The sequence below is a fragment of the Rhineura floridana genome, chromosome 6 (assembly GCF_030035675.1).
Source record: "Rhineura floridana isolate rRhiFlo1 chromosome 6, rRhiFlo1.hap2, whole genome shotgun sequence".
Taxonomy (NCBI): Eukaryota; Metazoa; Chordata; class Lepidosauria; order Squamata; family Rhineuridae; genus Rhineura; species Rhineura floridana.
The window spans coordinates 75,362,207-75,388,830 of record NC_084485.1 but is presented as its reverse complement, the minus strand read 5'-3'; the positions used below and the strand labels follow the sequence as shown (position 1 = coordinate 75,388,830).

At 42.9% G+C, this 26,624-nt stretch overlaps 1 protein-coding gene across 8 annotated transcripts in view; it reads right to left on the bottom strand.

Moving 5' to 3' along the window:
• Positions 1-26,624, bottom strand: part of FGD2 (FYVE, RhoGEF and PH domain containing 2) — a 45,745-nt gene that overhangs the window by 7,465 nt on the left and 11,656 nt on the right. For 2 of the 8 annotated variants that reach the window (XM_061632460.1, XM_061632462.1), the window contains exons 1-8: positions 25,307-25,620; positions 20,257-20,337; positions 14,691-14,839; positions 12,873-13,029; positions 6,451-6,589; positions 5,325-5,383; positions 5,064-5,210; positions 1,412-1,504 (exon numbers count right to left, since the gene is read on the bottom strand). In XM_061632460.1, the coding sequence (XP_061488444.1) occupies positions 1,412-1,504; positions 5,064-5,210; positions 5,325-5,383; positions 6,451-6,589; positions 12,873-13,029; positions 14,691-14,839; positions 20,257-20,337; positions 25,307-25,561 (1,080 nt within the window). In that variant the 5' untranslated portion in view covers positions 25,562-25,620. Of the gene's footprint in view, positions 1-1,411; positions 1,505-5,063; positions 5,211-5,324; positions 5,384-6,450; positions 6,590-12,872; positions 13,030-14,690; positions 14,840-20,256; positions 20,338-25,306; positions 25,621-26,624 lie in introns of those variants that run through there. The other 6 variants (XM_061632459.1, XM_061632463.1, XM_061632461.1 and 3 more) reach the window with 4 other exon arrangements.

The following is a 26,624-nucleotide window of genomic DNA, read 5'->3' as shown; positions in this document are numbered from 1 at the left end:
CAGATAAATAAAAGAATTAGCTTCGGTGTCTCAGCAAATACCTCATATGGTGCATCCAGACATATATAATTTTAACTGGGAATCCACCATGGAAACAAGGCCATTGTATCTTAGATGCACGCCCTTCTCCCATAGCTCACAGAAAAACTGTTTGGGACCAAAGGGACTGTGTACAGCACTAATTGGCTAGCCTTTCTGACAATCAGGAAGCCTCTCCCCGTCATCTGCCTTCTTCCTTGCTACAGCTTTTAAAGTTTAAACTAGGATTAGCTAATATTTTTCAGCCTGAGGGTTGTACTTGCTATTGGCCAACACTTTGAGGGCCACATGCAGTGGTGGGCATGCTTAAAGCAAAAGTGGGTATGCCCAAAGGTGGTATAGCCACCTCACACTTACTCATTTTCACAGACAGACAGACAGAGATGCTGCTTCCTAAATTGTTGGGGATCTTGGGAGGGGCTATAAAAAATCTACAGGGGTGGATATGGACCATCGCTATATGTTAGCTAACCCTGATTTAAACAAAACTTGTTCTGAAGAATTTTAAGAAAGGCTATTATTTCTCAAATGGTTTCTTCTGCTGTCATGTTTTAGTTTTTGTCGTTCTGTTGTACTCATGTTGGGTGACATCCAATGTTAATCATGCTCAGAGCAGACCTACTGAAAATCAATGAGACTGAGTAACTTGGTCCTTTCAATGGGTCTACTCTGAGTATGACTAACAGCAGATATCACCCCACTGTTTTTATCGTTTTATGCTTTATAATGTGAGCTGTTCTGGTCACTTTGGAAGATGAAGCTGTGGGCTACAAATGAAGTAAATAAATAATAAACAAATAAAAGGGGGAAAGTACCGAACAAACATTTGAACAAAGAAGCGTGTAAAGTTGGGGGGAGGTAGTGGGGATAACCCACCTCAAACAAACAAACAAATAAATGGAAACAACATTTAGTCTGGTGCCCATTGGGAATGGCAGGATGGAAGGTTGAGATGCCAATAAGAGGTGGAGCCAGAGCCAACAAATTCTGGTTTTGCCCCAATCCTTCTCCCTGATAAGTTCTATAATGGCAGCACTGAGTCTAAGGAAGAAGAAGCTGACAGCCAGCACCATGCCCTGGACTTGATGTAAATAAGAAGGCTGGCTGAGAGCAGACTGAAGTTGTTTGGGCCATTATGCTCAAAGTCCCAAAAAGCCAGAAATATGCCATACTCTTCCTCAGATAGTATTTATAAGACCTTATCAGGAAAACTTTTTTTCCCCTGTATCCTGGGGTACTCTGTTTACTGCTCTGCTTGTTGACTATTTGTTTTATGTTTCTCTAGAAGTGGCCGTCATGTAGGAAAATGATGGAGAAGAGAGCCCCCCCTCCAAGTAAATAAAAGGAATAACCCGCAACGAAATTCTCTGACCTTCATGCCTTCCACATCAATCCGGCTGCGCACCTGAAATTCTGCACCCACTTGAATGACTTTTGGCACACAGTACAGCAGCAAGTTATTAAACTGGGGGACACAAAAGTGGAAAAGAGTAAGCACAGGGGGGGAAACGTTGAGTAGGAACTAAGATAGGCAACAAGAAGAGAGGCAATGTCAAATGAACCACACAGTAATAGAGCTGTGTGTCCCAGTTAATCCCTCCCTCTGAAGATTAGAGATCTCAAAATATGAGTCACTCCAAACAAGAACAAGATAGAAGGAATTATCATCACCAACAAGTCAGGAAAGAACCCAGCTGATGCATCACTTTGTGGTATGTCAGCACTCACCAGTCTGGTGCCCTCCAGACGTTTTGGACAACTCCCATTACCTCCACCCAGCACAGATTTATTTATTTATTTATTGCACTTGTATACCGCCCCATAGCCAAAGCTCTCTGGGCGGTTTACAGCAACAAAAAACATTAAAACAAATATACAATTTAAAACACATATTTTAAAAACAATTTAAAACAAATGCTAAAATGCCTGGGAGAAGAGGAAAGTCTTGACCTGGCGCCGAAAAGATAACAGTGTTGGTGCCAGGTGCACCTCGTCAGGAAGATCATTCCATAATTTGGGGGCCACCACTGAGAAGGCCCTCTCCCTTGTTGCCACCCTCTGAGCTTCCCTCCGAGTAGGCACCCGGAGGAGGGCATTTGGTCTTGAACATAGTGTACGGGTGGGTTCGTATCGGGAGAGGCGTTCCATCAGGTATTGTGGTCCCAAGCCATGTAAGGTTTTATAGGTTAAAACCAGCACCTTCAATCGAGCTCGGAAACATACAGGCAGCCAATGCAAGCGGGCTAGAATCGGTTTTATATGTTCGGACCATCTGGTCCCTGTTACCAATCTGGCCGCTGCATTTTGCACAAGCTGCAGTTTCTGAACCGTCTTCAAAGGCAGCCCCACGTAGAGTGCATTGCAGTAATCTAATTTGGAGGTTACCAGAGCATGGATAACTGAAGCCAGGTTATCCCTGTCCAGATAGGGACGTAGTTGGGCCACCAACCAAAGTTGGTAGAAGGCACTCTGTGCCACTGAGGCTCTCTGAGCCTCAAGTGACAGAGATGGTTCTAGGAGAACCCCCAAGCTACGAACCTGCTCCTTCAGGGGGAGTGCAACCCCATCCAGAACAGGTTGGACATCCACCATCTGGTCAGAAGAACCACCCACTAACAGCATCTCAGTATTGTCTGGATTGAGCCTCAGTTTATTAGCCCTCATCCAGTCCATTGTCGCAGCCAGGCACCGGTTCAGCACATTGACAGCTTCACCTGAAGAGGATGAAAAGGAGAAATAGAGCTGCGTGTCATCAGCGTACTGATGGCAACGCACTCCAAAGCTCCGGATGACCGCACCCAACGGTTTCATGTAGATGTTGAACAGCATGGGGGACAGAACTGCCCCTGCGGAACCCCATACTGGAGAGTCCAGGGGCCGAGCAATGTTCCCCAAGCACCACCTTCTGGAGGCGACCTGCCAAGCAGGAGTGGAATCACCACAATGCAGTACCTCCCACTCCCAACTCAGCTAGTCTCCCCAGAAGGATACCATGGTCGATGGTATCGAAAGCCGCTGAGAGATCAAGGAGAATCAACAGAGTCACACTCCCCCTGTCTCTCTCCCGACAAAGGTCATCATACAGGGTGAGCAAGGCTGTTTCCTTGCCAAAACCAGGCCTGAAACCCGACTGAAATGGATCCAGATAATCTGTCTCATCCAAGAGTGTCTGGAGCTGGCCTGCAACCACTCATTCCAGGACCTTGCCCAGGAATGTGCTAAACTAACAAAAACAATCCGCTACTGGGATATTTACCACTCTCTTAGGTCTTTGATGCAGCACCAAAGAGCATGAGAAGTTACTAACAAGACATGCACTGGTTTGCACTAGTGCAGACCTGTACTACTTATGATCTATGATGCCAAATGCACATACACCCCAGCCATGTTCTGTGGCCTCAGAACTTTTTGCAGTTCCAAGCAAACAGCATAAATCAGCTCAATAAGCTGATGACAGGTACATCAGAGAGCTGGAGAGAAGCATTAAGATCCTATTGCCCATGCATCCCCCACAGTTGCCCTATTAACAAATAGGGGTGGAGAAGGAATTAAATACGGTCCTGGACCAACCCAGTCTGCCATTCCTGAACTTGCTTGCAGATTGAAACACAATTATCAGATGAGGCCCTTCTCTGATTTTTGTACAAAAATACACATTGTACATTAAAAATCATATTGGAGGGAAATGCATTGAGAAGCACTGAAATGCAGTGAAAAATATGCATTTTATAGGAAGTGTACAAAATGTGTATAATTGACATGCAGATTGTGTCTGTGTCTGTGTTCTTTCAGACAGTCTGCAACTATGATTGTCAGTAAAAACTGACACAGAACAGACTTCGTCTGCTCCATCCATCTCTGTCATCAAGAGACAAGCCAGAAGCCGTGTTCCATTTAGCCTGGATGAGAAGCCCAGCCCTACAGAGACAGGTATATCTGGTGCTCTTCGGCAGCTGAAAGAGAGACACCAAAGAGACGTTTTCCTTTGGGAGCACTGCTTTGGGAGCACGAAGAACACAACAAGGTTTTGTTTTGTTAATTGCTTATTGCTTATTCTAGTATTGTTTCAATCCATTGTAAGCCATCTCTGAAAGCTTTTGATCAAAAAGTGGGGCAAAAGTATTTAATATATATATATACTTTAAATTAAGGTTTGTTAAGCACCCTTGTGAGCTGCCATACATCGATGCTGGGCGGCTTTCTATTTGACGGGTTGCAAATGGCGCACTGGTGGGTAAATTCAGTGTTAGAGTATGTTCAAGAGAATATAGCAAGAGCTTTGCTGGCTCAGACCAAGGGTCCATCTATTCATCCAGCATTCTCCTTCCTGCAGTGACCAGCTGAGTGCCTCCAGGAAGCCCACCCTTATGGGCAAAAGTCCTCCACTACTGTTGCTGCCCAGCAACTAGCATTCAGTAATACACTGCCTCTAAACCTGGCGGTTCCATATAGCCACAATGATGATTTGTAGCCACTCATCACCTTATCCTCCGTGAATTTGCCTATTTCCCTTTTCAACCCATCTGAGCTAGTGGCCATCTCCACATCCTGAAGCAGCAAATTCCAAAAATGATTTGAGTTTAAGAAGTGCTTTCTTTGCTCTGTCCCAAATCTCATCCAGTTTCATTGGATGACCCTCTTCCCAGGTTCTAGCATTATGAGGGAGAAAAAAGTCTCTTTCCATTTCCCCCATGCCATACACAATTTTCAGTGTTCAGAGAGGCTTTAGTGAGTCTAAGGCCATAGCCTTTATTAACCTCTACCACATTCTTAGTCACTTCTGTCCACATGAAAAAGGTCCAGGTGCTTTAGCTTTTCCTGTAGGAAAGCAGATCCAGCTCCCTTATTGGTTGCGCTTCTCTGCATACTATAATACCTTACATATAATTATATACATTACATATTATTAATTCTTTCCATACCCCTCCTCCTCCTCTGCACTGTGCAAAAGAGCAGAAATGTCCAACAACCACCTGTTGCCATCTTCCCTTTCCATCCATCCCACAACCTGATGAGTCTCTCACCAAGAACAAGTATTTCTCCGTTGTGTTGTTGTGCCGGAAAGAGATTTTCTGAACAGGCCCTTCTTTAATTAGCTCATTTGAAGGGTCCACAATGTCATCTTCAAGCCCCAACCTGTGATACACCTCCCAAAGGTTCTGGAGGCGTTCCTGCAGAGCCATCGGAAAAAAAGATGAGTGAGATGGGGACCAAATGGCTCGGTTACAAAGATCCCTGGCTTGAGGTGTGGGGGGTAGTCACTTACATGAGGTTGGCACACTCACCATTTCTGCAATGGCAGCATTAGAGTGCTTGGCTGCTATGAAAATCATTTCCAGAGCTTCTATAAAACACCAGAGAAAAAATAAACTCTCAGTCACAATCAGGCTGTGAACACACTAGTCGCCTACAGCTAAGTGTTTCCATTGGCCACACCTGGAGGGGGAATGGGTTGATCTGCCAATCAGTTGCGAAATCTGTTTGAAGCCAAATTTTTAAAAATGCACTCAGGCTAATCCCACCAGGTTTTAGAGGAAAAATGGGCAGGGTTTGACTAGTGCCATGTGACCCCATATTCAGAAGAGAGAGGTGAAGACGCACTGGAACTGGCAGAGCAGTGGGTGTGTCTTGACCCTCAGTTTGCACAACTGGATTTCTTGTAAGCTGCTATGACACTGAAAGGCCATTCTGTTGTCTTCAACTTTTTTACCTATCAGCAACTCCCATGATAAAAATAATTATATGTGCCATTTATTAGAATTTTAATATGTACTAACCTAGAACTAATATAAATAAGGAAATATGATAGAATGATATAGGGTAACGAAAAGGTATGACTAGGTTTTTGAATACTGAGGTGATTTGATTGCATAAATATTATGTTCCTTTTGATATATGATGTACAGATTGATTGCCTTATTGTTCTCCTTGATTACATGTCTAGATAAATGTAATTACATGTATATATTCATACAAGCATTTAAATTAAATAAAATGACAAGTTATAGGTGAACCAGGGTCATATTCAGCAGGCACAAGAGGTTTCATGTCAATGCTGCCAGAGGTGCATTGTCTATTTTTCTTGGTAGTTCTTAAAAGAACAGAAGTCCAGACCTAGACAGAATGCATATAGTAATCCTAGTATAGGGGCTTGTTACTCCATTCCCAACACTTTCCCAATGCAGAAGCAATTGTATGGCATTGAGCTGGAGAATGGAGGTGCATGCCTGGCAGGGGGATTTTATATCAACCAGCAGGGCTTCATCCCTGTTGTGGAAACCTTAGAACCATTCAACTAGGAGGTATGTGTGTGTGTGTCATTGCTAAAGGAGAGTCTCCTCTAACTTAATATTTTTTTCATCACTTTTCTTCTTTGCACCCACCCCAAAAGGGACCAAATGGGACTCTTACTCTGTGCATCCTCCCTGTCTGGTGCCTCTGGAGGTAGCTTTCGAATGTAATCCTTCAGAAGAAGTTCATATCTGGGGATCCTCTGTACTGGCTCCAGCATGTGATGCTGCAAAGTTAAGTTGGCTGAGATCTCCCGCCTCTGGTCACAACATAACAATGCCAGAAAGATAAAGCATGGCAATGAAGGCTTTATATGCATGCATGAATAGACGTGAAACTACAGATATGTTGGCTGACTACACTATTTATTTATTATTTATTTATTAAGTTTGCATCCCGCCCTTCCTCCCAGTAGGAGCCCAGGGCAGCAAACAAAAGCCTAAAAACACTTTAAAACATAAAAACATATTTTAAAATATATTAAAACAAGAACATCCTTAAAAACATATTAAAACAAAACATTTTTAAAAGCTTTAACAACATCTTTTTTAATCTTAAAAAGCAATTCCAACACAGACGCAGACTGGGATAAGGTCTCAACTTAAAAGGCTTGTTGAAAGAGGAAGGTCTTCAGTAGGCACCGAAAAGATTACAGAGATGGCACCTGTCTAATATTTAAGGGGAGGGAATTCCACAGGGTAGGTGCAGCTACACTAAAGGTCCGCTTCCTATGTTGTGCAGAACGGACTTCCTGATAAGATGGTATCTGCAGGAGGCCCTCACCTGCAGAGCGCAATGATCTGCTGGGTATATAAGGGGTAAGACGGTCTTTCTGGTATCCTGGTCCCAAGCTGAATAGGGCTTTGTACACCAAAACTAGAACCTTGAAGTTAGCCCAGTAGCTAATAGATAGCCAGTGCAATTCTTTCACCAGCGGGTTGACATGTTGGCAATATCCTGCCCCAGTGAGCAGTCTCGACACCGCGTTTTGCACCAGCTGCAGCTTCTGGACCAACCTCAAGGGCAGCCCCACATAGAGCTCATTACAGTAATCCAGCCTGGAGGTTACCAGTGCATGGATAACAGTGGTCAGGCTACCCCGGTCCAGAAACTGCCGAAGCTGTCTTACCAGCTGAAGTTGATAAAAGGCACTTCTAGCCACGGAGGTCACCTGGGCCTCCAGCAACAAAGATGAATCTAGGAGCACCCCCAGACTATGAGTACTCCAGAGGGAGTACAACCCCATCCAAAGCAGGCAACTGACCAATTATCTGAACTCAGAAACCACCAACCCACAGCGCCTCCATCTTACTAAGATTCAGACTCAGTTTATTGGCCCTCATCCAGCCCACCACTGAGTCCAGGTAGTAGTCCAGGGCTTGCACGGCCTCTCCCAATTCAGATGTTACAGACAAATAGAGCCAGGTATCGTCAGCATACCGCTGACACCTCACCCCAAAGCTCCTGATGACCGCTCCCAAGGGCTTCATATAGATGTTAAACAGCATGAGGGACAAGATGGTACCCTGCGGCACCTCACAGCACAACTGCCAGGGGGCCAAAAGACAATCACCCAATGCTATTATTTGAAAACAACCCTGGAGATAGGATCGGAACCACTGTAGTGCCTCTGATACCCATCTCATCAAGTCGGCCCAGAAGGATACCATGCTCAATGGTATCAAAAGCCACTGAGAGATCAAGTAAGAATAACAAGGTTGCACTCCCCCTGTCCTTCTCTTGATAAAAGTCATCTATCAGGGCAACAAGGCTGATTCAGTCCCATAACCAGGCCTGAATCCAGATTGGAATGGGTCAAGATAATCCATTTCATTCAAGAATACTTGCAATTGCTGCGCCACAACCCTTTCAATCACCTTCCCTAAGAAGGGCGTATTTGCAACCGGGCAGTAGTTCTTGCAAAGCAATGGGTCTATGTTGGGGTTTTTCAGGAGCAGCTGGATCACCGTTTCTTTCAGGGGAGCTGGAACTACTGCCTCCCACAACGACGCATTGACCACACTCTGGATCCACTCGATCAAACTCCTTCAGGAAGCTTTAATAAGCCTAAAAGGTCAAGGATCAAGAGGACAATTTGCTGGCAGCATTGTTGCAAGCACCTTGTCCACGTCATCAGGCCGCATCAACTGAAACCGATCCCAAGAAGTTACAGCAGAAGTTGCAATGGACACCTCATTGGGGACTACGGTAGTTATGGATGGGGCATCAAGATTGCTGCAGAGGTGAGCAACTTTACCCTCAAAGTGCCTTGCAAACAATTCACAGTGGGCCTCCGAAGGGTCTTAAACTCCATTTCCTGGAGATGATGTCAACAGACCCCTGACAATACAGAAAAGTGCCACCAGATGGCTACTTGAGGATGCAATGGTGACAAAGAAGTGGGCCTTCTTTGCCACCCTCACCGCCACACAGTAGGCACGGTTATGAAGTTTTACTCATGCCTGATCAGCCTCACAGCACGTCTTTCGCCACTTGCGCTCTAACCATCATCCAGTCTGTTTCATTGCCCTTAGCTCACTAATGTTGTTGTTATGTGCCTCCAAGTTGACTACGACTTATGGCGACCCTATGAATCAATGACCTCCAAGAGCATCTGTCATGATTCAGATCTTGAAAATTCAGGTCTGTGGCTTCCTTGATGGAATCAATCCATCTCTTGTTTGGCCTTCCTCTTTTTCTACTCCCTTCTGTTTTTCCCAGCATTATTATCTTTTCTGATGAATCATGTCTTCTCATTATGTGTCCAAAGTATGATAACCTCAGTTTCATCATTTTAGCTTCTAGTGATAGTTCTGGTTTAATTTGTTCTAACACCCAATTATTTGTCTTTTTCGCAGTCCATGGTATCCGCAAAGCTCTCCTCCAACACATTTCAAATGAGTTGATTTTTCTCTTATCCTCTTTTATTCCACTGTCCAACTTTCACATCCATACATAGAGATCAGAAATACGATGGTCTGAATGATCCTGACTTTAGTGTTCAGTGATACATTTTTGCATTTGAGGACCTTTTCTAGTTCTCTCATAGCTGCCCTCCCCAGTCCTAGCCTTCTTCTGATTTCTTGACTATTGTCTCCATTTTGGTTAATGACTGTGCCAAGGTATTGATAATCCTTGACAAGTTCAATATCCTCATTGTCAACTTTAAAGTTACATAAATCTTCTGTTGTCATTACTTTAATCTTCTAGACATTCAGCTGTAGTCCTGCTTTTGTGCTTTCCTCTTTAACTTTCATCAGCATTCATTTCAAATCATTACTGGTTTCTGCTAAGAGTATGGTATCGTCTTCATATCTTAAATTGTTGATATTTCTCCCTCCAATTTTCACACCTCCTTCATCTTGGTCCAATCCTGCTTTCCGTATGATATGTTCTGCATATAGATTAAACAAATAGGGTGATAAAGTACATCCCTGTCTCACACTCTTTCCGATGGGGAACCAGTCAGTTTCTCCATACTCTGTCCTTACAGTAGCCACTTGTCCAGAGTATAGGTTACGTATCAGGACAATGAGATGCTGTGGCACCCCCATTTCATTTAAAGCATTCCATCATTTTTCATGATTTACACAGTCAAAGGCTTTGCTGTAATCTATAAAGCACAGGGTGATTTTCTTCTGAAATTCCTTGGTCCATTACCCAACATATGTTTGCGATATGATCTCTGGTGCCTCTTCCTTTTCTAAATCCAGCTTGGACGTCTGGCATTTCTCGCTCCATATATGGTAAGAGCCTTTGTAGAATCTTGAGCATTGCTTTACTTGTATGGGATATTAAGGCAATAGTTTGATAATTACTGCATTCCCTGGGATCCCCTTTCTTTCGAATTGGGATATATATCGAACACTTCCAGTCTGTGGGCCATTGTTTAGTTTTCCATATTTCTTGACAGATTTTTGTCAAAATTTGGACGGATTCAGTCTCAGTAGCTTGTAGCAACTCTATTGGTATGCCATCTATTCCTGGTGATTTGTTTCTTCCAAGTATTTTAAGAGCAGCTTTCACCTCGCATTCTAAAATTTCTGGTTCATACGGTTCCTCCATGAATGAATCTGTCATCCTGGCATTTCTTATATAGAGTTCTTCAGTGTATTGCTTCCATCTTCCTTTTATTTCATCTTGGTCAGTCAGTGTGTTCCCCTGTTGATTATTCAACATCCCTACTCTTGGTTTAAATTTCCCTTTCATTTCTCTAATCTTTTGGAACACGGCTCTTGTTCTACCCTTTTTGTTGTCCCCTTCTATTTCTATACAATAACTATTGTAATAGTTCTCTTTGTCCCTTCGTACTAGTTGCTGTATTGTTTCATTTAGGGTTCTAACTGTGTTTCTATCTCCTTTTGCTTTTGCTTTCCTTCTCGCTTTAACCATTTTAAGAGTTTCTTCAGTCATCCATTGAGGTCTTTCTCTCTTTTTAACTAGAGGTATTGTCTTTTTGCATTCTTCCCTGATAACGTCTCTGACTTCATTCCATAGTTCTGGTTCTCTGTCAACTAAGTTTAAAAGTTTAAAGCCTCAAACCTGTTCCTTATTTTATCTTTATATGTTTCTGGGATGTTATTTAAATTGTGTTTTGGCATTATGATTGCTTTGTTGGTCTTCTTTAGCTTTTCTCTGATTTTCGATACGACCAGTTCATGATCTGTACCGCAGTCTGCTCCTGGTCTTGTTTTTGCACAAAGTATGGAACTTCTCCGAAGGGGGCATGACAGAACTTCTCCATCTTCTGCTATCAATTATATAATCAATTTGATTCCTATATTGACCACTTAGTGATGTCGATGTGTACAATCGTCTTCTCGGTTGCTTAAAAAATGTGTTCGCAAGAAACAAATTATTGGCTCCACAGAATTCAATAAGTCTTTCTCCTGCTTCATTTCTGTCTCCTAGGCCCCATTTCCCCACAATTCCTAATTCTTCTCTGTTCCCTACTTTTGCATTCCAATCCCCCATGATTATCAGCACATCCTGTTTTGGTGTGTGATCAATTTCTTCCTGTACTTCTGCGTAAAATCTCTCCAATTCCTCTTCTTCCGCATTTGCCATGGGAGCATAAACTTGGATGATGGTTATGTTGATAGGTTTCCTGTTTAATCTCATTGATATAACTCACTCAGACCTTGCGTTGTAGCTCCTAATTGCTCTTGCTACATCACTTCTCACTATTAAAGCAACCCCGTTTCTTCTTCATTTCTCATTTCCTGCATAAAATATTTTGTAGTTGCCTGATTGAAAATGTCCCATTCCTGTCCATTTTAGGTTGCTCACCCCAAGTATTGTAATGTTGATGCGTTCCATTTCTTGCTTGACAATTTCTAACTTTCCCTGGTTCATGCTTCTCACATTCCATGTTCTTATTGTGTGCGTCATACAACTCCGGACTCTCCTTTCGCATCTGTGGGCGTCAGCCTCTGGGCTTCCTTTCGGCTTTGACCCAGCTGCGTCATTAGTCACAGCGCTACTCGTTCTTGTCCGTTGTTCTTCCCCAGTAGCTCAGTGAGTGCCTTTTGACCTGGGGGTCTCATTTTCCAGCACTATCCTGTGTTGCATTTTGGATACTCTGTTCATAGGGTTTTCATGGTAAGAGATATTCAGAGGTGGTTTACCATTGCCTTCCTCTGAGTTTGGATGCATCTTAGTCTGGTGTTTCAGCTTTGACCATTCCGCCTTGGGTGCTCCTGCTAGGAGTCTAGCCTCTTTGTCTAGACTCCTGACAGCATTGCTCTTAGCTTCTTCAACACTCTCAAACCCCTTCACCATGTTAAGGTGTGCATCCTAGAGGGGGCTCACTAGTGTACCAAGATGCAAACCGGGCTCCACAGTGTCGGAGAGGGCACTTGGGGGCAACCGTGTCAAGAGACCGAAGCGTCTCGCTGTTCCACAGCATGACAAGGGCTTCAACAGGGTCACCTGCTCTATCTACTGGGAACTCCCCCAAGGCATTCAGGAATCCTGTGGATGAAGCACCTTAGCAAATATTGCAGCCTTTCCCAACACAGAGCCTTCCTGGGAGTTGTTGTCCAAAATAACTGGAGAGCACCACATTGACAAAGGCTGATCTACTGAGTCTTGATGGTATAGCAGAAGGATTTAATGCCTTGGTGCGAGTCTTTCTACAGCAGAGTAATGGAAGGTTTCAGGTCATCTGGAAGCAAGAAATTCCCAGAGTAAGGAGTACAGGGTTAAAGGCAGCATCTGAGATATGCAAGATGAGTTAGTGTAACCTTTTGAGACCTGGGGGATAGGATTCAGCAAGAAGCACAGAAAGAACTGCAGAGTCTAATATCCTAGCTAAGACCAGCAGGCTCAAGACTGGCGTGGAGGATGCCAGCCACCAGGCCACGCAAAATGAGTGAAGAAAGGATAATATGGGGAAGGGCCATTTCACTGTTTTGTCAAGGACACCAAAATGCTTAAGATCTATGTTGCCTATAAACATGTACAGACCCATGCCCTACATTGCCTCCCTAGTAGAAGCTAATCTGATTGAAAATGTTAAGTATGTTATGAGTCGCTTTCACCTGAATGCTTGAGATGAGTTCCTGGAATGGCAAGGACTTTTCAGACCATGTGGTGATCAGCTCAACTGCCTTGTCAAAGTTCTTCACGTATTCGCTATACATCTTCAGGAAAGGGGCCACCTTCTGGATGATGTCCCCAATCCTGGGATTGGAATCCCTGCAGTCAGAAGCCAAGAAAACCAGTCCATCATTGACATCTATGGAAAGGCGGCCAAAATATTCTAGGGAAGCTGCCTGAGGAAATGTCCATCTGCCTTATTTCCTGGTCTCAACTAGCAATAACCAAGCCTCACTGGCACCATTTTGGGACATTTGCAAGAGTCTGTTTGATGCAGCCCCGCTTCTTGTAGGCAGTCGTCCATATTTTTAAGAATGCATCACAGCACAAACAATACTAGCTGCCTCTGTTTATAAACATCTTCAACAAAAAAACATAAAAGCTACTAAGTTGAATAAATGTCTTCATATGTCCTCCTGTCACAGCAAGGCAAAAATATATATGCAGCAAGTACTGCTGATGTAGTTATTATTTATTTAAAATATTTCTGTAATGCTCTTTGTCATATCAGACAAATGGCATACCAGGGCAGCATAAAAACAAATACAAAAACCCACAAAACCAAGAAAATGGCGGATAAAACTTTGGGGTCAGGTTATCTAAAGGATCACCTTCATCCATATGATCCTGCCCATATGCTAAGTTCAGCCTTGGTGGTCCTGCTTGTTACTCACTAGTAAGATTAATTAGGGGGTGCCAGTAAGATCAGTTAGGACCACAATCTTGATGGAGGCCCCATGGTTATCCTTCCAACAAACGCATGACCCCTATAGTGCAGACCTTCAAACAAGCCTTAAATACGTATCTGTTCTGGGCTGCCTTTCATAAATCAATGTTTTTGCGTGCTGGTTCTTTGAGACGCTGAACTGTCCTAATGTGTCTTATGGAAAAATTCATAGTATGGTTGAGGCCTATGTCTCCAAGCTGGTGTCTTCTAATTTTTGTATTATGATTTACGGATTAATATATCTCCATGTACCCTACTTTGATTGGGCACCACACCTTGTTAGGGCTACGCCCGAATAAGATGCCTAAACATTTCTTAAACCAACCTTCGCCAACTTGGTGCCCTCCAGATGTTTTGGACTACAACTCCATCCGCCCAAGCCAAGACAGACTGGAACAAGCTTCATTAAATAAACAAATACCTAGAGCTTTCTTAAGAATGTGCATTGATGGGGTTAGGCGAAGAAGAACAAGTAATAGCAGCAGCATAATACAAGTCTTTGTTCTGTAATGGTAACTCTTTGCAAAATGCCCTCTGCCAGCAATAAAAACAATACAAAGATATCCACACAACTTTTATTATAGATCTTTTTCATAGCTGGACAAAGAATCCAGATATTCTCAAAGTGACCTAAGTGTAGATCTCTTGTATTATATTTTTTTTCAGATTCTAGACAGCAAATCCTACAACATGCTTTCAGTAGCATGATCCCTCCCCACTCTCACTTCCCCTTCCAAGAGTACAATAAGGAGAGGCAAGAGTGGCTGTTGGACAGAGGCAGTGTAGTGTACCAGCACCAGCATCACTGAAGCTTGCAGATTACCGAGGCGGGGTGGGAGGCAGCAGGGAGGTCAGTGCTGTGCAGATGCACCATCAGGAGTGCCAGATTGGCTCCACTGGTGCATCCATACAGTACCAGCCACCTACCCCTCTTCTTCCTGGTAAGCCACAGCTATGCCGGTGGCAGGAGCACATGTCCCTCCCCACCAGCCACTCCTAGGGAGAGGGGAGACAGCTGCCTGGCATAACTCACCAGTTCTCCACACGCTTCTGCAGCTCTGGCAAGAAAAACTGGGCATGGAACTGGTAAATGGATGAGATGTTGGAAAATATCATTTTCACCACCTCTTCTGGGAATGTTTTTCCACTCCTGGCTTCCTTCAGCAGCTCCGAGAAAAAGACCTGGAACAAAGGGGTGGGCAAATCTGTCAATTTTGGTTTCTCACAGTTGTTCATTTTCCCAGTCTTGTTCAGTTCTCCACATTTTCACCTCAGTTTGTGATTTTTTTTAAAAAGTCCTCATGAAAATTCACCGGCATTTTAGCACACATGTCTCCTAATATATCCATTTTTTCAGTGCATTTCCTCCCAATATTTCATATTTTCCCTAATACAATGCATTTTTGCACATATGGCTGGAGTACTGCATTGCAACATTCAGAGAAGTGCACAGTTTGAAGGATGGCTGTGTTTTAAGTTTGTGAATTGTTTCAGAAAGTGCAGATTAGGTAGGTGTACCTTTTAAATGAGAACTGAATCAAATTTCTCCCTTATCCCTACTAGAAGGGGACATTCCCAGCGAGTAAATTAACACAAATAAAAGATTCAGCTAGCATCCCTGTGCTTTTATATACCGTAGTTCCCCAAGTTGTATGTGCCTCCAATGAAAACAATTCTCTCTTTGAAGGATGGGAAACTCCCAAATGGGTGGCGGTGATAGAATAGATGCATGTTGGAATGTAAGCCCTCAGAAGCTAGTGGGTACATAAGTCCCAAATGCCTTTCCTCATGATAAACATTCCATGCTGAACTTTAATGTTCCCTCTGCATCATCTCACTTGAAAAACTAGTGGTAAAGTTCAAGGACCCAGGAAAAGCCAAAGATAGTGCTGAAGTCAAAACACATTTCATCATGGTTTTATTAAAATGACTTTAACAGAATTAAGTATATACAGTGAGGCCCTCCAGATGCTTTCAAGGCTGCCTAAGTAGATCTAGGGTGCCTGCAGACTGTCAGTATTTTTCAGGAGGGAGCTCCACTGGCCAGAGTGGTTTAACAGCCAAGCCCTCTTCCCAGAGGATTCTGGGGATTGTAGCTCTGTGAGGGGAATAGGGTGTCTCCCAGCAACTCTCAGTACCCTTCATAAACGACAGTTCCCAGGATTCTTTGGGGACAAGCCATGACTGTTTAAAGTCGAATAAAGGTCTGGTGTGGATGTGACCAGGGACAGCTTTGGTTTAAATTTGGATGGGAGACTAGATGTGTTTGCTGTAGAATAAAAAGGTGGGGAAACCCCAAACAAATAATGATACTGCTTACAATGTTTTCCTTTTGAAAAGGAAAGGGGCTTTTCCTCTGTCCAGTGCCCACCCACCCAATCTCTTTTCCCCCTCCTCTCCCCTCCCCCAGGTCAGTTTCACCTATCCTAAACATGATTGCAGGGGAGTAAATCCCACTGAACTCAATAAGCATGCAAATGATCACGCCTGCCCCCCCTCCTCCTCCCTCCTATCCCCTCCCTCCTGCCCCTGCCCCTTCCTTTTCCCTCTTTCCCCTCCCCTCCCCTCCCTCCCCCTCTCCCTCCCCCTCTCCTCTCCCTTCCTCCTCCCCCATACTCCCCCATACCACCTATCCTAAGCATGATTGCACGGTAGTAAATCCCACTGAACTCAATAAGCATGCAAACGATCAAACCTGCCTTTCCTCCCCCTCCTTCCCCTCCCCTCTCCTCTCCTCTTCCCTCCTCCTCCCTTCCTCCCCCTCCTCTTCTTCACCCCCCCTCCAGTCCTCCCTCTCTCCTCCTTCTCCCCCCCCCAAGGTTAGTTTCACCTATCCTAAGCATGATTGCATGGGAGTAAATCCCACTGAGCTCAATAAGCATGCAAATGATCAAACCAGCCCTCCCCCTCCTGCCTGCTCCCATTTCCTCTCCTCCCCTTTGCCCTCCCTCCTCCTCCCCCATGGTCAGTTTCACCTATCCTAAGCATGATTGCAGGGGAGTAAATTCTATTGAACTCAAGAAGCATGCAAATGATTAATCCACTCTCAACAAACTTGCACAGGACCCCATTTCTTACCTCCCAGGTTAAAAAGAAGAGAAATAAACTAATAGACAAAAAAAAGACCTTGTGGTTTGAGAATGTAGCTATAGCCAACAGATATTTCTACCAAAATTTAAAAAACAGGGAAATTGGGCAGCTCTAGTGAATACATCAGGGCAGCAGGAGACCTGCTGAGATATTATACTGCCCTACAAATTTGTAAAACTGCAAATACTAATTGGGTTGGTCTTTCACAGTCCAATCCACTTCCTGTGTAGCTTGGAAGAATTTGGTAATATGTGCCTCTGAGCATATAGTGACTGATTACAACACCTGCAATCAGGACTGCATCTCCAAAGATGGAGAATTTCATTTTTTGTATGTTTGTTGGTGTTCTTCTTACTTTGCCTTTCCCTCTGTATTACTACTCTTTCTACCGAGAATCTAATCTAGAAAATTATATTTCACTCATTATTTATCCTAGAAATCTGTGTCAAATTTATTTTTATTAATTTCAAAGGCTTTTTATTGGTCAATGTCATATGATAGCATTTTGTGTTTCAAACTGCAGGTTATATTCTTTTACTATTTTGGCTGCATTAAAAGTTGAATCTGAAACTGCAGCTTTGATGTAAAATTAGTCTGATTACAATATGTTGCTACTTAAGCAATGTCTCTAGCTATTGGAAAAAACAAATTTGGCCTGCCCAAGATGCATGTGTCCAGCCAGCTATTCTTAAACCACTCCACTTAAGGAAGGTGGATCTGGTCTATTAAAAACGTAAAGCACACCTAGAAATTTGCTAGAATATATTTCACCTCCCACTCTTTTATCTTGTGCAAACTGAGGCACTCCTCATGTCCACTGGAGACTATTCTGTAGAATAGTCAGTGCCTTAATTCCACAATTGTTTTTGGAGGGTTTTTTTAGTGTAAATTCTGCAAAGTGTTGCTGTACTTCACATATTCACAGAAATAGAAGAAAAAGAAAATAATGTACCATAGGAAACTTCACTAAAATTGCAAAGTAAGTTTAACATATTTAACGTGAATCTGAACTATATCAACTGTATTAATATTGTTGCTTTCTGCTTGCTAAAACAAGATAAGCACAGCACATGTCTTATTTCTGTTATTTGGGCTGATTGCCACCACTTACCATATGCTCAGAGGAACATGTTACCAAATTCTTCCAAGCTACACAGGAAGTGGATTGGACTGTGAAAGACCAACCCAAATTGTGTTTGCATTTTGACCAATTCATAGTCCAGTACAACATCTCAGAGAGGAGGTCAGGTCTCCTGCTCTCCTGGTGCATTCACTACAGCTGCCCAATTTCCCTGCTTTTTAAAGTTTGATAGAAATATCTGTGGGCTACAGGTATGTTCAAAACTGCAAGGTGTTTTTTTTTTGCCTATTAGTGAATCTTCATGTATTTGTCTCATATCAAGAAAGGAAATCAATCCAGTGAATATGACTGGTATTTGCTGCTGTTGTTGCTTTTAGTCTGCAAATGATATCTAATTGATTACATTCCCCCACCCTATTTGCCTTGCATTTCCTTTACACTGAAGTGAATGGGATGGAATAATATAACAACACATAATTTACGTAATTTCACCACAGCAGACAGGGAGAAAAATATTTTAAGTTTTTTACCCCAGCAGCTCACAACCTAAGCCAGAAAGGGAATGAGAATCTAACAATATACTTACAGGGTTCTGAAAGGAATATAATGACAGACACCTTTTTCACCAATGTGTCATGCGTCACAGGATTAGCTAACAAAAACCTGACTCTGGTTAGCACATTGGTGAGGGGGGGAATCAGAAATTCCCCCAGAGTTCCTTGCCCACAAACTCAGAAGCGTCCACAGCAGTCATTTTGGTTTTCAAGGGCATTTGATACCTGTAAGTTATGTGCAGGGCTGGCCCTAAGGGTGGGCAAGCTGGGCTACTAGTGGCCCAGAACACCGACCTGAAGGGGGCGCCAAGTTGAGTGACAGCGGCACCAAGCTCAGTGGCAGTGTTTTTTTAATGTTCTGTCTGCAGTGATCTAGAGTGGCAAAAAGCAAGTGTCTGTAACCTTTTTTTCAAGGTTCTACACGTCATTTGAGTACTAACCACAAAAGTGATCTTCCTTCAATTACCTTTAAAGTTTGTTTCTTTTTCATTTTTCACTTTGATGTCATTTTCGCTGCAGCAGTTTCCCCTATTTCAGTGCATAACAATGCAGCAATCCCAAGCCAGAATTCTAAGACGGAGGTCATTCTTTATTATAATGAATCTAAAGGTGACATGGACCCCAGTGACCACATGGTCTCGACATACACTTCCAAATTGATGATCAAATAATACTGCGTGCTTGCTTGTGTACAATATTTCTATTCCACCCTTCATTATAATAAATAAATAAATCCCAGGAGAGTGTATGAAAAATCAATAAAACAGCAATGCAACAAAGCACTCCACTGACACAATTCACAATAGAAACAGATCAATAAATAGAAATGTATCATTAATTTTAAGTTACAATGATTTACTTTTAAAAATGTTTATTGTATTGGATTGTTGATTGTATTTTAGTATTATTTTGTTATTCATTGTATTTTTATGCTATTTTATGTTCACCGCCCAGAGAGCTATTGCTAGTCGGGCGGTATATAAATTTAATAAAATAAATAAATAAATAAATAAATAAATGGTGAGGGAAAGGGTGAGATTGTGCAAGGGAGGAGGGGCTGGCAAAAAGCCATGGAAGGTAGGGGCAGGAAGGGAAGAGGTAGAAAACCGGGCCATATTCAGCCTATGGGCACACCAGTCACTTCAAAAGCACTAAGAATGGTTTTTCTGGCTGCGTTTTGAAGTAACTCTGCCCTCAGCTGGGCACACCTCCCTTCCCCACTGCTGATGTCAGATCTTTCAGCATTGCCCACAGCAAAGCATTGGGCCAATCACTGTCTCTGCTTGAGCCTAAAGCAAAGCATTTCCATTGGCCACACCTGGAAGGCAAATAGGTTGATTTACCAATCAGTTGCAAAATCTATCTGAAGCTGAATTTTAAAAAAATGCACTCGAGCTGATCTGACTGGGGTTTTACAGTAAAAAGGGGCAAGGTTTGAATAGTGTTGTTTTCAAAAGAGAAGTGGTGATGCACTGAGACTGGGACAACAGTATGTGTGTCTCTACCCTTAATCTTAATTTCTAGGGCCAGCTCTGTTGCATAGTTCCTCATTTCAATGTGCTCTTGGTCTTTTGGACCTGGCACAGTGGTTACTAGGGGCTGCTATGATGATACCTGAAATTTTTTTGATGAAACTATATTTAGCTGCTGGCCCTGGTGTTGAGTTCCAGTCTAAGTTTCCAGACTGCTATTTTTCCATCAAGCATTTGAGGGCCAGAGGGAATGGTGGATAGGAAGTAAGATATGGCAGATTAAAAGTGGGGAAAACATTTTATGAGAGAATATCAGGAAAGTTCAGTTCTCTCACCAGGTCAGAATTTTAAAAAATTCCAAAATATACACAGCAGAAAGTTGAGATGGTGCTGCCAACCAACCTGATCCAGAAGATGAAGGCGGCTGACATAGGCCTGCTCTGTTAGCAGGAGCTCCAGAGCTATTTTTTTCTCTTTGGGGTCCTGTGTGTATAAAGAGAAACAGTTTTGATCTTGTGGGGCACTAACTGTGAACAGGAGCCCCATGTGCAGTTGCCAGGTCAAAAGCATTCCAAACCCTGAGATTTCAGGGGCAGGCCTGAGTGATGTCACTGGGACGGGCCTGAGTGATGTCATTAAGCATGATACATTAAGCATCAACCACAGTTGCTTGGAGCATACAATACACACAAAAAATTTCTCTGATTGGAAATTAAGATAGAAATGTTAGCTGAAAGATGGAGCCTGGGTAGAGAACATTTCATCTAGCCTACTTGCTTCTGGCAAGAAGGGTTTAAGTGCCCTCAGGCCAGCCCAGTCACCAGAAAGCCATTGTAGGAAGAAAGGAGCCTACTGTTGTGGAGATGTTAGATAGGACCACTCAGGAGTAAAGATGGATGCCCCTGAAGGCTGCAATCCTAAACACACTTACTAAGGTACTAAGCCCCATTGAACTCAGCTGGACTTACTTCTGAGTAGATATAGTTTGGATTGTGCTGTTGGCAAAGCTTGACTAGGGATCCTCTGCAAAGATATCCATATTCAAGCAGGGTTGGCAACCCCCTGCTTGAAATGCTGTGCCCCTACCTTTTAACATGGCTGCTCCAAACTTCTTTACAGATTTGACCCTTTACTTCAGAAAGAGGTTTGAGAAATCAGTAAAAGTAAGAAGATTCTCTACCTTTTTTGCCTACCTTGTGGGCTGCTATAAACTCACTTTGACAGCCAACCCAATTCCAGTAAGTAATCATTGAAAGAGGGAAAAGACACATGGTTTGGTCTACCTTCACAGGCAGCAGCTTAGGAACACCAATTGCAGCTGCACTTCCAAATATGTGAATTCTCTTTTACCACTATTGGGCAAGAAACAAACAAGGTGCATCATCAGTAGGTTTAAGGAGGTTGAGCTGAGTGCATGGAACCACTATGGAGGTAAGGGAATGAGGTTAAAGGTAAATGAAATGGCAAATAGAAAAAGAAAAGACCGTGATAATTTCCTAAATGCAATTCCATACCAAACACAACAAGATTCTTCTGAATAAGGCAGAAACCTCAGCTTCCCACAACCAGTCAGGATTTATAACCAAAAACCAAAACTAAATAATCCTGGTGCCAAGGTCACAAATCCCCATGCAGCACAACCTGACTTGGGGACTTGCAGATAGTTCAGAATGCTGTGGCACGATTGCTGACATGAGTGAGACCCTATCAGCACATAATATCTCTGCTCTGAAACCTGCACTGGTTGCTGATTTGCTACCAGGCCAAGTTCAAGCTGTGCTTTCCATGTTACGGGTTCCACATAGTACTTCTGCTCTTGTAAGAAATCAGTCCTTTAGTGTGGCAGCACCTATGCTTTGGAACTCCCTGCCTATTGACATTAGCTTCATTGTACTCTTTTCTGCACCTGCTAAAATCATTTTTGTTTAGGCAAGCCCATCCAGGAATGTAGAAGCTGTTGTGTTTTTTATCTGTTTTTAAATCATTGTTGGTTTCATTATTTTGGATGTTTTTGAATACCTGTCTTTAACTGTTTTTGCCAATAATTTTATTGTTTTAATTCCTTCTATAAACCACATTGAGATTTTTTTACAATAAAGCAGTATATAAATGTTGTAAATAAAATACATAGATAAAATTTGGAGTCACTGTGGCCCTTGGGTCTCTTTCTACTTTTAGGAACAAAGGAATCTATCTTATATCAACTCAGACCATTTGATACTACCTAGTATTGATGACATGGACTAGCATTGGCTCTCCAGGATTCCAGGCAATTGAATTTTGGACTTTCACATGCAAAGCATATGCCCTACCACCGAGCTACAACCCTTCCCGTTTTAAAAAGTATCTTTTAAAATTGTTCTTTTCAATTCACTAATGAATGCACATCATCCCTAGGGCAGATCCACACCATTCATTTAAAGCACATTCAACACACATTTGAAGTACATGAATCCCACCATAGAATCATGGGAACTGTAGTTTGTTAAGGGAGGTGAGAACTATAACTGCGATGGGAAAACTACACTTGCCAGGATACCTTAGGGGAAGTCACATGCTTTAAATGCAAGTTGGATGTGCTTTAAATGTATTGTGTGGATCTACTTCATAAACTTCGCCTGCATGTAAATCATTTTAATTATTTTTTTTCAAAATGGAAATGAGCTATAAAGTGTACTGAGTGATCATGGGCTACTCACCATCTCTCAGCCTATCTGCCCCTCAGGATGAAAACAACAGAAGGGAGCCATGACCACCCCAAGAAAGAAGGCTATACTTACAATGTAGAGGAAATAATAATCTACAGCCATAATGTGAAATCAAATACTTATTGGGACACAGTATGAAATATTTATATAAGGTTGACTGTCAAAGATGCTTATTATTTACACAACCTGTAATGATATTTATAGTGCAATCCTATGTTTGTTTACTCAGAAGCAAGGCCCACTGTATTCAATGGGGCTTACTCAAACAGAGAAGTAAGCACAGAACTGCAACTTCAAGTGATAAGGAACGTCATTCACCCAACCCAATATTCAGAATCATGCCACTTTAAGCTGTTTTCCAACTGTTTATATTTGTTTTTATGGTTATTGGATTTTAAAGGGATTTATTTCTTATTGTGAGCTGCCTTGGTTTCCAATCACCAACCCTACCTCACAGGGTTGTTAGAAAGACTCCATATATACACACACACACACACACTGCAGATGTGAAAATACATACACCCCATGTAATAGTTTATTGTCAAACCAGTTGGTCATTGCAGAACATTTTTAAAAATCAGTATTAGTTTCCTAGATAATAAAAACTGTGATAACTAAGTAAGCCCTGCCTAATTACTTTAAATAATAGGATTGGAGAGGGAGAGAAAGATTTACAACACAAACACAATTCTTTGCTGTGTTCGCTTAAAGTTCACTATGTTCATTTTGCTATGTTTACTCAAAGTTACATTAATTTACAGCACAATCCTAACCATAAAAGGTAAAGGTGTCCCCGCACTTGTAGTGCGAGTCGTTTCCGACTCTTAGGGTGACGTCTTGCGACGTTTATTAGGCAGACCGTATATATGGGGTGGGATTGCCAGTTCCGTCCCCGGCCTTTCTTTACCCCCCAGCATATGCCGGGTACTCATTTTACCGACCATGGATGGATGGAAGGCTGAGTGGACCTCGACCCCTTTTACCAGAGATTCAACTTCCTCCTTCCGTTGGAATCGAACTCCGGCCATGAGCAGAGCTTTGGCTGCGTTACCGCCGCTTACCACTCTGACTGAATTCAATGGGGTTTACTCCAGATATGAGGGATTAGCATTGCAGCTTTACTCCCAGAAAAGTGAGTATTGGATTAAAGCTTCATATTGGGAAGGTTTCAAAACAGGCTATGAATTAGACAAATAAAATGCCCTCTCTAACAGCCAAGGAAAATTTAAACTTGTATGACTCCTCCACACAAGAGAGAGAAAAAATGAAAGCTATATACTTACTCAACTTGCAATTTTCAAATAAGCAGGAAAAAACAACCATTTTCTGGCATTGCAATGGGTCTAGGCACTGCCTGGAGGACAACAAATCACAACCCTGACTTCACTTATCAGCTACAAACCCGAAAGGGCAGGGTTAGAGCAGCCAGCTACAGCTGATTTAACAGAAGTTGCGTAGGGTGGTGGCTGATGTTTTGGTGTATATTTTGTGAACCATACCACCTAGAAACTTAGGGGGGGTTAATTGAAGCTGAGAGTCCAGAGATTAAGGTGACTCATCTAGAGACCCAGAGAGGACCCCCAAAATCAAGAGTGAAAACTGGAGACGTGGCAACCCTAGCTCAGTGGGATAGATCTAGCTCCCTGCTCCAAACCAGTGGAAGCTGGGTATGTTAAGTTTTTGCTAAGAATGAATTTGAAGCATTTGCTCTACAGCTCCCCTGCCCTTTGTGTTGGAAGTTGTCTCTGGAATGCAGCCCTAGTGAGATCTAAAGCATTACTCCAAAGTAAGAGTTTTGAGTATAAACCTTTTGGGATTTTATACATCTCAGATATTTGGCAGGAAATCTAGAGGATTACCAGGCTTGGAATTGTGTGGGAGGGGAGGGCCCCACATGAAGGAGAAATACATGCAATATTGAACCGTCTATAAATATGGTTTAACAATGGGTACATAAGTTTCTAGAAGAAAGCACAATTCCGCATATTCATAGATAGGGTCATAAAAAACTGCCCCATACCAAACCAGACCACTGGTCCATCCAGGTCAACACTGCCTGGCAGCAATTCTCCAGGGTTTCAGACAGGGGACATTCTCAGCCCTACCTGGAGATGCCGGAGATTGATCGCAAAGCAAATACCTTGTCATTGAGCTATGGCCCTTCCCCCAGTATCCTGACACGGTGCCGATGACAGCGACAGACAAAGCAAGAAGCAAGAATCGCATTGCCTGAATGGCAAAAGTGTCCAGTAAACAGGAAGACAAGCTCTTGCCTCCTCTGTATGACTATTGGGGCTGCATCCACCAATACAATAGATCTTGCCAGGTATTCCATTTGTCGGGGGTGGGGGACTCAGGCCCAGGGGATGAATGAAGCCCTTCACACTTCTCTGTCTGCCCCCCAAAACTTTCTCCAGGCCACAACCCTCTCTCTAGCCACACGCCCTACTGGCCCTGGTTTTCACTCTCCTTTGAGTGTTTTTGCCTGGTTAGATTGTGTCCTTGAACTCCGATTGTGCCTCCGGCTTGCCCGGATGGAGGGCAGAGAGGAGTGTGTGTAGCTTACTGTACAAAGATAAAATTGACATGTATAGCTCTATCCGCTTTTGCTTCTCGCCTCACCCACTACTAGCATTTGGCTTTCGAAAGGTTGCCGAAAAGGGAATTTGGCCCTTGGGCTAGAAAAAGGTTCCCTACCCCTGCTCTATCTGGATATGAATAATAATAGTAATAATGTCCATGACCTGGTTTCCACTGCTTCCAGAGTATGTCTTGAGACTTGGCTGAAAGCCTGTGTCCACTTGAATCCTCCAGTTGCCTGCAGTGATCTTCCCTCGAAAAGAGTCGAGACACTTGACTGTGAGCCCTCTAGGAGCCTCTTGTGGCTCCTTCACTGACCCTGCACTGCAGGGCACTGGGCTGTGCTGAACAGGTGCATCCTCCTTGGCCTCACTCATAGCACTTCTGCCTGTCCCAGGTGGAAGCAGGGAGGACACCATAGGATTTGGTGTTCTGAAGTGGCGGCCGGACTGAGGAAGGATTTGTTCCTTGCTGAGACTCTGGTAGGCTCTGGCCACAGAAAAGCAAAGCAGTTTTCAAATTACCCTATTCAGTGCACTTCTGCAAAACACAGTGGAAAGCCAAGCAATCACAGTTGTGAGATTCAAAGCAAAACTGAAACCTTTCTCTCAGTATCTATGCATTATATTCTCACCCCTGTCCATGCATAGATATGGTATATATCCAATAGTCCAGTAACTCCATTAAAGGCAGAGTGAAGGCATAAGGTTAGAACAATTTAAACTTAAACAAACAATAATATAAAGGAAATGCACAATTGAGCAATTTGTGCCCTCAGTAACACAATTGTGCCCTCAGTGGCCAGCGCAGTTGTTAGTTATCTACTTTTCATCTGGCCGCTATAGATGTGCTTTTAGGTTGTGCCGACATTAGCAGATGATGCATTTCTCTACCCTATGGAAAAACTTCACCAGCTGATTTCAGTACATCAGACAACTGGTAAAGACATAACAGCAGACAAGGCCATAGTTTCTTGGCAGCTGGTAACCTTAGCTAACTCTTGCTTCTGCACATTACAATTAAATGGCAAACAGAATAGTGAAAGAAAGAAAATCAAGGATAATTGACCATCAGGATTCTAGCTCCATATTAAGCTGGGCTGCAGATTGATCTAAAATGCACAATTAGTGTAGGGGCAAAATGTACATGAATCGATACAGGAAATCTGTGATCAGATCTACTGATGCGGGGGCTCTTTCCTACTTAAAAGCAGTATGGGGGGTGTTCCAATTTTTATGAGAGAAACAGTGCTGCGGGAAGGGTTAACTTTTCCCTGCAGTGCCATTTTCCAGATCTAAATTCCCTCCAGCCTCCAATCTGCTTTGAGTCCTCAAGTATAAGAAATGCATATACTTGTATCCTGCCTGCATACTTCTCTCTCTCCTCCACCCCCATCATGCTCATAACAGCTTTCAGCAGAGAAATTTATATCCAGAAAACAGAACTGGGATAAAGGGTTAAACAAAACACACACCAGGACAT